Below are 14,643 nucleotides of genomic sequence, written 5' to 3' on the forward strand. Positions count from 1 at the left end.
TGTAAACCGAACCTTGTGGCTGCCCAGCATATAGATTTATATTGATGAAATAAGAGCGAAACAGCACTGAAGAATAGAAAAACCTCAAAAGAAATACATCTAGTTGTAAAAATATAGATTACAGTTATGACTGTTATGGAGCAAAAAGTATTGCTGGATTTCCAGATCACATTTTTCACAAGCCAGATTTATATGACATTGAAAACCAATCAGTCACTCCATCATGATTTTAAACTCTGATTTGAATATGATTTATGGTTCAATTCAATTACATAGTTAGTATTTCCTTAAAGTTCAATTTTGAGAAAAGTCCAATAAAACAGTCCAATTTTTCCAAGCCACAGAAGACCTGCTGAGAATCTTAGTAATAACATAATTATATTTTTACAATAAGCAATGTTTGCCATAAATAAAATAGAAAGGTTTAATTTATTTCTCATTAAGAAAGTAGCCCTGTGTTGTGTTTTGTCATTCAAATTCTCCTGGTGTTTCTAGCTACAGTATCTTTAAATTGCCAAACAAAACACAGATGTTTCAGCTGAGGGAAAATGTTCTCTTTGCAGGGAGTTTTCATGATCAAACAAAAGACTGATTGGCTGTGCATTTCTTTTCCTTATCAGAATTTGGAAGCAGAAAACTAGTGGGTTGTAATTCTCTTTTAGGACACACATAGCTCATTCAGCCTGAAGTCAGAGTGGCAATGTGTATAATAATGAAAGCCCAGGTTTGGAAGTTGACACAATTTTTCAGATACTCTGTGCCACAGAAATAGCTACATTTCAACACAGCTGTGGCCCAGCAATATTTTAGAACGGTTTATTTTTAGTGGTGCACACACTAAGCCATGTATTGACTAGCATTAGTCAAATAATGCCAAAAAACAGTGTAAAAACCCTACTGTGTTGCAGAATCATCTTTTAGCCTGTGAATGTACAAGGATTAAAACATGGGTCTCCAACATAGTTATATAACATGAGCTTTTTTCTGTCCACAGAGGTAAGAAAAGTATGTGTTCTAACATGATTTCTCCTCAACCACATTTAAATGTGGTAAAGAAAATAGGGACGATAGGGCTAGACTTGTGGCCAGGGTCTAACTGTAGACACCCTTTGTGGGTATTATCCTATAGGTATTGCTGTTTAACTGCTCTTCCTTTGTAGTGTATTACCATTTTTAGACAACACGGTCCTCAGTGGATTGGATGGCCCCAGGATGTTACACTCAGTCCCTCAGCACTGGGGAGAACATTTACCTTATATAGCAAAAACACATTTAAGAAGACACCAGCTGTTCTTTTATCACCCTGTATTCACTCTCACCCCACATCAGGAAATGGTGCTAGGGAAATATGAGCACTGACTTTACCTTACTGGCAGCATTTTAGATGAAACCTTAGAGACTTCTGCTTGTTAATCTAAAATATGTTACGCCCGAATCTAGTCATTTAGATCTTCAATGGTTTTCTTTCTCGTAGGTGCTGATATCAACACCCAAGCTAGCGACAGTGCCTCTGCACTTTATGAAGCCTGTAAAAATGGACATGAAATGGTGGTGGAGTTTCTCTTGTCCCAAGGTGCAGATGCTAACAAAACCAATAAGGATGGGTTATTACCGCTTCATATAGCATCCAAAAAAGGCAATTATGAGTAAGTGTTTGATGTTTTAATGTTTTATTGTATCGTTTCACTCCATAGAAAGGAATTTAGATTTTTTTCTTCAGCTGATATACATTAGGATATCTCCATTAAAGTCAATAGAACAACACTTATTTATACCACTTGGGAATCTCTGGCCCTATATTCATAGAGTTTAGGTTTCAAATACTAAACTCAAGGGTGTTTCTGACAGAACAGAATGAGCCAGTCATAGGGCATTCCCACCAGGGACAGATCCTGATCTCTTATTAGTGATGGGCCTCCAGAAGGAGAACATGCTGCCCAAGTCTTCAGTGTGTTCAGATTTCATCAGCATTTATAAAGAACAGTCATTCAGAGGCTGACAGGCAGGGAGTGGACAAATCAATCTCTACAGCATTAGTGAGACCACGTCTGGAACATTGTTCTGGTGTCCACACTTTGAAAAGGATGTTCAGAAACTTGAAAGAGTTCAGAAAAGAAGAACAAGAATGCTTTGAGTTCTGCAAAACATGCTTTCAGTTATAGTAACAGTCCAAAGCAGGTCAATCTATTTAAAAACAACAAGGAGTCCTGTGGCACCTTAAAGACTAATGAAGTGGGGTTTTGCCCATGAAAGTTTATGCTCAAATAAATCTGTTAGTCTCTGAGGTGCCAGCTTGTTGGTTTTGCAGATACAGAATAACATGGTTACCTCTGATACTTGTCAATCTATTTAGTTTACACAAAAGAAGGTTAAGAACTGACTTGATCATTTTCTATAAGTGGGGAAAAGATTTCTGATAGATGGCTTTTTCCCATGGGTGGCCATTGAAGGCCCAGCTGGGGAACGCAAGCCTCAACCCTGCCCCAGCGCTGCTCCTTCCACCCAAGGCCCTGCCCCTGGAGCCAAGCCCGCCCTCCCCAGCCTGATATTCCTTGGCCACGTGGAGGGCCAGGACTGCCATGCTGTGGACTTGGGCTCAGCCCCAGCCCTCCCTGGTGGCCAGGGAGCAGGGTTGGTGTGCCATGGCCCCGGATGGTTGGGTTATGTAGGCAGTTTTGGGAAGACTGTGCCTTCACTTGCCTATATTACTGACCACCCATGCTTTTTCCCATTTCATAATGAACAGAGTCATACATTTTGACAACACCAGGCTTTTTATCCAAAGATCTCCACCCAATTTTAGACATTAACAAAACATCCCAATATTACTGGGATTTATGTAAGGATTATTATTTTCTGTCACTGTATATTTGTATGTGCTAGGAGTGAATTTATGTAACTGGTATATATATCGCTATAATTTGGATAGGAGTAACTATCATAGCCTTATGCTGGCATGACCGAGAATTCTCTCCAGGGTTTACGTTAAAAAGAGATCTTCTTAAAACTAAATATATTTTAATCTAGAAAAGGGTCAGAGACAAAAATCCAGTTCCAGGCCTCCTCCCTTGAACTCTGTAAAAGTGACTCTGAATCTGAATGCCTCTTCCGAAGCTGAACCCGACTTCTCAATGTGAACATCCCCAAACCTGGACAAGTTTAGTTTTAGCTCCAACTTGAGTCCATCCCCACTTTCAAAATAAGGGGCTTGATCCAAAACTCCCACCAGTCATTGCTGATTCCCATCAGTGCAAATGAGTTCAAAATTAAGTCAGAAGTCTTAGTTCCTTCACACTTAAAAGGTTGAGCACATTTTTTTTGGTTTATAACTGCTGTGAACTGGAGTGAAACAAAAGTATCCTTTCTTTAGCAGCCAAAATCAAATATTTATCCAGATGACAAAGCTTTACCCCAAGTGGCCAGTCGTTCCTAATTCCTTTGGTATTCAGTATAATAACACCCTTCATGGTGATCTCTCTTTGTATTCCTGTGGATTTAATACGTAATTCTGCTGGAATTCCACATTCAGACTTGTTGCCAGAACACGGAGGCTTCATAACGTCAAAAAGCCAAGAATGTGGTCCCAGGGCTCAACATTCAGCTCTTATTGCTTGCTGTTTGTTTATTTGAAATGATGCCCCATCAATATTAATGTGGAATGGATTTTGTTGCCATTGAATTCATAATATTGTCCATATCGTGGTCTTAGCAAGAGGTCACTTAACCCTTTTCTTCCTAGAGCTCAGGATGATGGAGAAGGGCAGAATTTGTGATTGATTTTGATTTATTAAATGTGACAGTCAATCGCTAGCTGCATTTACATGATCATGTAATAGGAGCATCCCTCCTATTGTCTACAGCAGCTGGGAGGTAATGCAGCTAGTAGTGGCATTGGAACAATTGGTATAGTGGGGGGGCTGAAAGCCATTGAACAAAACTGAAACCCTTGTATAATGCGGAAACCACTCCAAGCCTGAGGGCTCTGCTGTGCTCCCTATACCCTTAGTTCCAGCATCCCTGGTAGCAGGTGACAGAAAGGATCAGGTGGAAGAGACATTGGGTATGCAGCATCACTTCTAGTGTGGGGCTGGCACATGGGTGGACCTGTGAAGGAGGGGACCTTGGGTGGCCACATAAAGCAGGGATTGGCTATGCTTGGAGATCTCTCTCTGGGAAGAACCCCCTGTCTTTGAATAGGAAGTAGAGTCTACAGCTGTGGAGGAACAGTCATGCTGAACCTTGGGGGTCAGAAAGAGAGATGGGCTCAAGCTGCAAAATGAGGTTCTTGATACCAATTTCAGTGTTCCTCATTCCCAATCCTAAAATAAATGCACCAGGCTTTGGGTCTGGATTTTTGGTTTGACATGTTAGAAAGAGAGGGGACAGTTGCAAAATTCAGATATAGAGCCAAGCCTGGGTTTCAAATGCCCCCAGAGTTCAGGGTTACTCTCAGTAAAAGTAAATGTTGCTGCATCCTTTGAATCAGATGCAGAAAGCTGGTTTGAAAACATTCCCTTCTGAAGCAAGAGAACAAAAGCAACCCTTACATCTTAATAAGACCCAGTAAATCACGGGATGACTAATGCTGGCACATGGTTGGTGTCGTAGTGCTATGTGTGCTGTTTTTGCTCTTATGGCTATTATCAAGCATTTGTTGGTGATGGACAGTAGCCATCTAAGCAGCACCCAAGCCACCTGGATTTTGGTGAGCATCGTTGTTACATGAGGTCAGCCGTTCTGCTTTGAGAAAGGCTCTGGATGGAAATTTCTTCTGTAGGCTTTGGATCTTTTCCTTAAATAAAGACAAACAATTCTTCAGGAATATAGGTCAGGCTAAAACCTTGCCACAGGAGACATCATAGTCCAACATGTAAATAGGCATATAGGATTCTGCATGTCTTCAACTCTCATTTTAGTCCATCAGAGTAGAGGGGGCTTAGCACCATACAGCAGCTGCTCAGCATATGTCAGCCTCAGATGCTTTAAAAATCATAATAATTACCACTTAACTGGATTTATCTTGTAAATATGCATTTGAGTGCCTGATCCTGGGATGTGCTGAGCAGCTGTCATTACTGTCAGGCCATTACAGTACCTTTGTAGAAGGCACCCAAAGACTTGTGGGATTGGGCCCTAAATGGGTTTAAATGTTTATTATTAATTTGTTAGTTGTGATGGCTTAGTAGGAGCAAGAGCTGAGCAAAGGATTGGGCTAGTTGTTAATTAGCACTTATTATTACCACTTAGCAATTACCTGCTGTATAATTACCAACCAGGGATGGACCCAAACAGCAAGATTTAGTTTTATATTCTCTCACAACACACACAAATTCTGGGGGTTTATACTGACATTTTTCAAATTTTTGTCAAAAGTCCCCAATTTTTTTTAATATTGGCTGTTGAGACCAGAAAATATTTTGGCCAGTCAGAAAAAAAATTTAGTTTTACTGAAAACTTTCACTTGATTTGCTGAATTTTTTTCCAGTTTTGTTGCACAATTTTTCATTTTGCGAATTTTCAGCAGACCCTCATTATCTTTTCTTTTGGTCATCACAGATATTTCCCATGGAGATAACTGTTTTAACAGAAGAAAGCAGTTTTTCAATTTTTTTTCTCAAACAAAACCTTTTGACCAGTTTTTTACAACTGTTTAGAGCTAGATGTGTTTAGACAAGGAATTTTGGCTTGATTTGGTCAGGAAGGAAATTTGAATAAGGTCAAAGTTCTGAACCACACAAAAGCTGATGCATTCTAATGTACATCTTTAGCTTAGGCTCTTCTCTAGTGCTAAATATTATTAATATTCCTACCAGAAGTATGATTATTATTTATTATTACTCATATTATTCAAATCAGTGTTTGCATCCTTCACGTAGTTGTAATAAAAGAGAAATGATTAGATGAACTAAGTTTTAATGCCACCTGATACAGTGTTTTAGTCATCTCTGAACAAGCTTGCACACTTTCAGAAACATTCTGATTGTTGGGAATAATTCTTGGACACACTTGGTGCAGGTGAAAACAAGCAGAGGATTTATTGGTTCACACAGCTGGTGGAGTACTCATCAGGGGTTAACCCGGTGAGCACTAACTTAACCAAAACATACATTAGATTATATAGGTAGCAGATGGACGGAGGAGAAGTGATTTGATAGGTCTAACAGCGGAAGTGAGATATGCACATAAGCCAATGGTCTACAACAGTTACACAGCATCTCCGCCCATTGCCAATTTAACATGTTATCACTAATACAGATAGTTATTCCTAACAAGCTAAATAAGCCAACATAAACAAAGACATGTTGATGGTCATTTTGTCGGCTGGAAATCTAATGCGTCTCCTGTGGGGGTGGTATTGCCTTGGCGCAATCTTTGGGATCCAAGCTTATTTTCTAGAAACAAAGCAGGCCATGAAAAACAATCTCGCGCGGTTGTTTGGTTGTTTGGTACTGGCCTTATCAAAGTGAGGCCCTTTTGGAATGTGGTTGCCAGGGCAACCAGGGTCATAGTAACTGCTGTACTGTATACTTCTCAGGCTTGGCCTGATCCTTTCAGATTTGAGTTTGTCAGTTCTCAGCAAGATACCATGGACTGCCTCAATTTACCCTACACTGATGAACTCATAGCTGATCGGCACAGCGCAGCAGCCATTTTGATGTAAATGAAGTGGCCATTATTTAAATCGCCACTTCATTTTCCTATGTCTAGTAAACTCATCTACATGACTCTGTCGACGGAGCCATGTAGTTTAGACATACCCCTAGTGACAACCATGAGGTCCTAAAGGCAGCTATAATAAGGACAAATGCAAAGTGCTCCACTTAGGAAGGAACAATCAGTTTTTTTACACATACAGAATGGGAAACGACTATCTAGGAAGGAGAACGGCAGAAAGGGATCTAGGGGTTATAGCAGACCACAAGCTAAATATGAGTCAACAGTGTGACGCTATTGCAAAAAAAGCAAACATGATTCTAGGATGCATTAACAGGAGTGTTGTGAACAAGGCACAAGAAGTCATTCTTCTGCTCTACTCTGTGCTGATTAGGCCTCATTTGCAGTATTCTGTCCAGTTCTGGGCACCGCATTTCAAGAAAGATGTGGAAATATTGGAGAAGATCCAGAGAAGAGCAACAAGAATGACTGAAGGTCTAGAGAATATGACCTATGAAGGAAAACTGAAAGAATTGGGCTTATTAGTTTGGAAAAGAGAAGACCGAGAGGGGACATGATAACAATTTTCAGGTATCTAAAAGGGTGTCACAAGGAGGATGGAGAAAACTTGTTCTTCCTGGCCTCTGAGGATAGAACAAGAAGCAATGGGCTTAAACTGCAGCAAGGGAGGTTTAGGTTGGACATTAGGAAAAAGTTCCTAACTGTCAGGGTGGTTAAACACTGGAATAAATTGCCCAGGGAGGTTGTGGAATCTCCATTTGTGGAGATATTTAAGAGTAGGTTAGATAAATATCTATCAGGGATTGTCTAGACAGTACTGGGACCTGCCGTGAGGGCAGGGGATTGGACTCGATGACCTCTCGAGGTCCCTTCCAGTCCTAGTGTTCTATGATTCTATGATATGTTTATTAGCCATCGCACATTTATTGCTAAGGCTGTGGAATGATGGAAGGTCTATCTGAGTTGTTAAGGAAGCACTGTTGTTTCCAGTAGAAATCCCTGTTTACTGAGGTTTATAATGTAGCTGTAAATTTTTTTCCTCTGGGCTAATGGTTGGCAATATGCCTGGAAAACAGCTTTGTGTCTTTATTTTATTTTATTTCCTAATTGTCCTTTTGGCTCATCACAACCTGTCAGGTTTGGGATTCACTACAGTAGCCCCACAGATTTGTCCTTCCCAAACCCCAGACTGTCAGAGGCTTCAGAGGGTGTCCAGTGTTTGGAGCTAGATTTGGTACCAAAACTATAATGCTGGTTTAGATCTTGGAGCCTGAATAGAACCTTCCCCGATGAGCTCACATCTGAGCTTCTGACTTCACCCTTTCTCTCATTTGAAACACTGTGAAAAATCAATGCATCTGTAACCCTTCTGCCAGGTAGCACCAGGAGCAGCCAGGGCCTGGTTCAATATCTAGGGGTTCCTCTCCACCCATCCAACACAGAACTGGCTCGAGCCCCCCACCCAGGTACCTGGGAAATTCACACGACATCCCTGGGCACCTCTGCTTCCCCACTCCACCAGCACAGAGTCTGAAGTGGGTCTGGCCCACGAAAGCTCATCATCTAATAAACCATCTTGTTAGTCTTTAAAGTGCTATATAGTCCTGAGTGTAGAAAGGAAATCTTTCATAAAAGGGGTGGGAGGTAACATGGCGTTAATTTGGGAAAACACCACAGACAGAGTTCATAACCAATCCACGAGTAAATTGTCCCTGCTCAAGTAGGTTGGGCAATGTCCTTTTCCTCTTTGCCTCTCAAGTCCAGCAATGTACATGTCCCCTTCACACACCCAGCCCTTCTCTGCATCCCACTCAGTTGCTGCCCTTGGTCAGGCCAGGCCAGAGTTCAGAGGTGCATGTGCAGAGTTCATCTCCCCTCCTGAGTTTGTGGGCGGGGAAAGTAGAAGGCATCTCACCCACGCCACTGATCACTTGCCATCTGCCTGCTCGCTGCTCTTGGGTGCCACTGCTGCCGCTCTGCTGGCTGCTCCTCACGCTTCTCCATCACTGCCCTGCTGGTTGCTCGTTGCATCTTCTGGTGGATTTGACTCTGGGTGAAACCTAGTGATTTCCCCTCTTATCCCAGAGCACAGTCCAGCCACAAGAGATTCCAGCATCCACGGGAGTACATTTACATACAAAAGAGACTCTTATGGAGCCTTTCTTTAACTCTATCATTGAGACAGTGGGGAGAAACAGGTTGGACCAGTCTTACACCTCACACCTGGAAGACATGCAGCCTGCTGACTCACTCCCCAGTTTAATCTATAGGTACGCTGACCAGACTTCCTGATTTTTCCAGAACAGTCCCAAATTTAAATACTCTGTCCTGGTGCCCCCACCAAGTAGTGAAATGTCCTGGAAAACCCTGCTAGACATTTCACGATGAGGACACTGGCTTATGGGAAGAAGCAAGAAATGGTGCCATGTCATTGCTCCTCGCACGGCACAGCAGCCTCCCCGCCAGCAGTGTGCGTAGGGCAGCTGGGCCAGCTTCCAGTGGTGTGTGACCCCTTCCTTTCCCCCTCCCCTCCCTCTTCCCATGGGACTGCTTCTGCCGTGGGGGGTCCTGGTCCTCCTCCGGGCTGCCTTGGAGCCCCAGCAGGAGCCATGCGAACCCTGGCTGGGGCGTTGCAGAGCAGGGAAGGGCATGCTCAGGTTTTGCAGGTGCCAGAACTGCAGCAGAGACTGCCCACAGTGCTATTTTTAGTATTGGGGTCTGGGTCCTCACAGGCAGCCCCAGCTCCAGCTGGAGTCATGCAGCAGCCACACAAAGCACGTTCCAGCTGGGGCAGCATCACCGGAATGGGCTCATGCAACTGCTCCTTAACTCCAGCTGGAGCCGGGCAGCCTGCGGGGACCGGAACCACAGTACTACACACAGCACTGTGGGCGGCCTCTGCTCCAGTCCCAGCATGCAGCCCTGCCGCGGGAGCAGCTGGGGCTGGGACTGTGGGAGCTTCTGGGGACAGACTGTGGTAATAAAAATAGCATTGCAGCCCAGCTCCAGCCCCGCAAACTGCTTTCCACATCGAAGGCAGAAGGTGAGGAAAGGGGCAGGTGGATAACTAAGGGGAAGATGAGTGAGGAGAGGAAGGGGCTTGTGCTGAGGGAAGAGGAGGGCAAGGAAGGCACCAAGGGGCAGGGTGGAGGAGAGACAAATGCCATGGGGCCAAGAAGAGACAATGAGGAAAAGGGCAGAAGGAGGAGTGGGAGGGATGGTGTCAGTGGAATTGGGAGAAGGGAGGGAACAGGGTGATGCTGGGAGAGGGGAGGGACAATGGGGGCAAGAGGGAGGGAGAGGAGAGGAGTGGGTACCAGGAGAAGAGGGGTTGAGAGGAGAGGTGGGCATGAGGAAAACAGGGGATAGAGCAAGTCATATGTGAGGGCATAGAGTGTCTTGAGGAGATTTGGGGCAAAGGGTGGTGATGGGGTAGGTACCAAGGAGAAAGAGGACAAGGAGGGCAGGGGCACTGAGGGAAGGGGAGGCACCAGGAATGTGCAGGGGTAAGGGAAACGTGCAAGTACCAGGGGAATGTGGGGGTGAAGCAGAAGGGCAGACACATGGAGGGAAAGGACTGGCACCAGAGGAGAGAGGCAGAGCAGGTACATAAAGGGAGGTGTTAGGAGAGGGGATGGGGAGGTGTAGCTACGGATGATCAAAGTGGGGCTAGAGGAGGAGTGTACGCAAGGGAAGGAGAAGGGTGGGTGCAGGGGTCAAGGAGGATGGGGAGGGGACAGATTCCCAAAAGGCTAAGGGGAGTGAGAAGCAAGCAGCAGAGGAGGGTCGGAGTGGGGGGCAGCAGGCACCAGGGGAGCAGATAGGGTGAGGGGAGGGGAGGAGACATGGCAGCAGAGGGGAAAGGGAGAGGTTTATAAGGTATTTATGAATAACTTGGGTGCTACAGTGGCACACATCTGAACAAGCGTACATGACCTCAATACTGATGCACAAGACAAAATTCACTCCACACATGGGAGGAAAATCTTAGAGGGAACACTTCCCCCAGCCTCTCCCCCCGAGTTAATGCAATACAAATTGGGTTAATGCAATTGCAGGATAGTTGCATGGGAGATCTTGTGAAGGCCACGCCCATCCCTATTGGTAGGAGGACAGTGGAAGGAGTTCTTAGAGGAGTCACAATACCCTTTACTTCTGGTCATGTGTCCACCTTGACCCTGGGAGTACTACCTCCAGGGGTGGGACTTCTTGTGGCAGTGGGCATGTCTAATGGGGGCTTAGAGGTGTGGCTAACAAGAGGGCCAGTGGGAGTGGATAACGGGGATCCGGGGGCATGGCCAACGTGTCCCTAATTTTTGTTCAGAAAATACGGTAACCATATTTATAGGGCTCTGAAAAAGCGGCCTTTATCCATCCAAGTGTATTTACGCTAACAGTGTCTCTCCTTTTAAGTGAGCTTCTAAAAACAAGTCTGACTTTTCTGCATTGTGCATTCCCACAATAACTGCAAGCAGTAGTGGTCAGATCTTACAATTCCTGCATGTACTGTTAACATAGTTTGTGACCCCCCTCAACAGCCAAGTTGGTTACAATGGGCAAAACACCTTCTAACAGTTGGTTATCAAACAGGCCTAAGCAAGCTGAATGAAGTGTATTTACATAATCACACCCAGGATTCCTTTCCCATTCCAGCTGGCTGTAATGGAAGCATTGATTCAGAACCTTCTTGAACATATAAATGCTTAGAGGCCCAAGCCAATTCTAATTATTAGAGACAAGGAAGAGACCTAATGTAGAGACAGATTATCCTGCTCCTTCCACTGAAGCGGCTGGTGATGGCCATTGTCAGAACCGCTCGGATGAGATGGGTGGGTGCCTGACCCAGTTGCTTTTGCCCCCATGCTGTCAGGATGAAGATGCATTGACAATGTGCATTGTGGGGGAGCCTGTACTACTCATCTCTGTGTTAGCAGTGCTTCACTTTCTTCAGCAGCAGGCTCACTCCTGGGCCTATCACTGTCTAACAGCTATCCATTGAATCCCCTTCTTGCAGGATAGTCAAAATGCTGCTCCCCGTGACCAGCCGCACTCGGATCAAGCGCAGTGGCATCAGCCCACTCCATCTTGCAGCTGAGCGCAACAACAATGACATCTTGGAAGAGCTCATCGAGGCTGGCTATGATGTGAATGCCACCCTCTCCTTTGAGAGAGCCCGGCTCTATGAGGACAGGCGCAGCACCGTCCTCTACTTCGCTGTCATTAACAATAATATCTATGCTACGGAGCTGCTGTTGCAGGCTGGTGCCAACCCCAATGTTGATCTAATCAACCCCCTGCTAATCTCCATTCGCCATGGCTGCCTGAAAACCATGAAACTGCTTCTAGATCACGGGGCGAATATTGATGCATACATTTCTAGCCATCCTACGACTTTCCCAGCTACCATCATGTTTTCAATGAAGTACCTTGCTCTGCTCAAATTTCTAATGGATCTAGGTTGTGATGCCAAATCCTGTTTTAAGTGCCAGTATGGAAATGGTCCACATCCTGTGCTAGATCATAGAAGGGACAGATATGACGATACCGAGGTGAACAAACAGCCACACGTAGTACAGGTAAGTGCTATCAAATCTAATCAATCTATGATATTTATGTGACCACCATTAACATAGTATCTGAGTGCTTCACAGTTTTTAATGTAATTATCCTCCCAGCATTCCTATGAAGTGGGGCAGGGCTGTTCTCCCCATTTCACAAATGGAAAACTGAGTCACAAAAAGCTACGTGACTTGCAGAAGGTCACCCAGGAAGTCTGTAGCACAGCTGGAAATTGAAAACAGATCCTCAGCTAGTGCTCTAACCATTGGACCAGCTTTCATATGTAGGCATTTATATCACACTGTCTGGTATTTGAGCCATCATGAATTAAATTACCTAAGTAACATCCGTTCTTTCCTCTTGCAGTTCGGCAGAAGAGATCTGCCTTGAAACATTTGTCTATTTTAGACTTTTTAAATTAAAAACTGACCAATAAACTTTGACCATCCATTGGGTGCTCTATTGGACTCATTCCACAGTGGTCCATTGGATGATGTGTGGTCTATCGTTCCAATGTTCCACTGTGTACCAAAAGGAGTGTACTTTTTTAGTGGTCTTTGTCCAGGGTGCTCCAGCCAGTGGCAGCCTATTGCAAGAGGGACCACACTCTTTTCAGGGGATAAGGTGGTGTTTTGTACAAACTCTACCCTATTGATTAAAATAAAATTTGGTTTCTTGCCCTTCTAGTAGGGAGAGTAATCCTAGTGAATATTCAGAACTCCAGTCATTTGGTTTAATGCAAATATAGCTTTAAATATCCCGTGCTTCATTAGCATAAACATGGCCACCGCTTTTTTTCGTAACAGAGATTTTTCGAAAAAACCTGGCAGTCTAGATGCGGATCTATTGAAAATGATACTTGTTTCAGCAGATCCTGTAAACCTCATTTTTTGAGGAATACAGGATCTGTCGAAAAAGGGTTTATTTTTGACAGATATGCGTCTACACTGCCATTTTTTTTGTTTTTTTTTAAAAAAGCTCTGTTTCGAAAAAAGCGGTGGCCATGCTATTGCTAATGAAGTGCAGGATATTTAAATCCCTGCTTCATTAGCAATTTCGACGTGCTTGATTTGCATCCCTCTGTCGACAGAGGGATGCAGTCTAGGCGTAGCCTCTGTGTCCTCACAAGGACCCAAGCTGGTAAATCCTCTAGTTTTAATATATTTTAATAAGTGACATGATCAAAATCTTATGTGCTATATGGAAATCCTTTTTTGGCCATATTTGGAACAAGCAGTGTTAAGTAGTTAGCAATGATATATTTTAGAGTTTAAGGGTTTGTTTGTTTGCTTGCTTCTTTTGGGCAGAAGTGCCACAAAGGACACTGAAATCAGGGATTCTTATTCCTTTCTTTTCTCTCCTCCTTCCACCTATTATTATTATTTTTCCGGAAAAGACTACTGGGCTGTATACACTGGCCCTTTTCCGGAATAGTGTTCCGGAATAAGGACTTATGCCCGAGCGGGAGCAGAATAGTTTTTCCGGAATAGCGGCTGATTTTGTACAGTAGAGCATCGTTGCTTTTCCAGAAATTCAAAGGCCAGTGTAGACAGCTCACAGCTTATTCCGGAAAAGCGGCTGATTTTCTGGAATAAGTGGCCCAGTGTAGACACAGCCATTGGGTATGTCTAGACTGCATCCCTCTCTCCCTTATGCCCCCTTCAAAGAGGTTTACAGGATCTCTCGAAAAAGGCTTTCTTTCTCGACAGATCCCCCTCTAGACTGCCGCTTTTTGCCAACAAAGTGCTGAGTTGGCAAAACATAGCGGCCATTTTTATGCTAATTAGATGCGGGATATTTAAATCCCTGCCTCATTTGCAATGTCGACCTGCCTAATCTGCATCCTTCTGCCAACAGAGGGATGCAGTCTACACATACCCATGATGTCTTATTTGGGAGCAACTTATAGATGTCAGTAGAGATCCATCCAGTTGACTGTGCCCAGAAGTATGTTCACTGGCCATGGGCCTTTCTCAGAGTGAAAACAGTTAAGGAAAGAATGTAGAGAAGGATCAGGAGTCTAAAGGCACTTGAAGGATGCTGCAGCTTCTCTTGAAATTATATTTTCTTTAAGACAAATCTAGAAAGAAAAGCCTTGCTGGAGAATGTAGGAAAGCTTCACCCATAAGGACAATACACTGATCCCAAACTAAGTGTGTACCTGTCACAAGGCAAATATCACTTGGGTGCCATGATTTTCTCCATGAAAATAAGAAAACAGGCTCCATCAGGTATACAAGACATAGATGAAACTCAACATGATTAGAATGATTAGAATTCTAAGGACATAAGGTTTTCATTTATAGCCATCTATGATTTCAAGCAACTCAAAACCAGTTCATATTTTACTCATGTAAATAACTCATTTCTGGATCTCAGCTAACATTATTAGTATTATTCGATGCCTAA

General features: G+C 43.9%; 1 protein-coding gene across 5 annotated transcripts in view; it reads left to right on the top strand.

The window, feature by feature from the left end:
• Window positions 1-14,643, top strand: part of ASB2 (ankyrin repeat and SOCS box containing 2) — a 42,793-nt gene that overhangs the window by 21,042 nt on the left and 7,108 nt on the right. For all 5 annotated transcript variants that reach the window (XM_075926665.1, XM_075926664.1, XM_075926663.1 and 2 more), the window contains 2 exons: window positions 1,475-1,646; window positions 11,690-12,251. In XM_075926665.1, coding sequence (XP_075782780.1) covers window positions 1,475-1,646; window positions 11,690-12,251 — 734 coding nt within the window. The remainder of the gene's footprint in view (window positions 1-1,474; window positions 1,647-11,689; window positions 12,252-14,643) is intronic.

The sequence above is a fragment of the Pelodiscus sinensis genome, chromosome 4 (assembly GCF_049634645.1).
Source record: "Pelodiscus sinensis isolate JC-2024 chromosome 4, ASM4963464v1, whole genome shotgun sequence".
Lineage (NCBI taxonomy): Eukaryota > Metazoa > Chordata > Testudines > Trionychidae > Pelodiscus > Pelodiscus sinensis.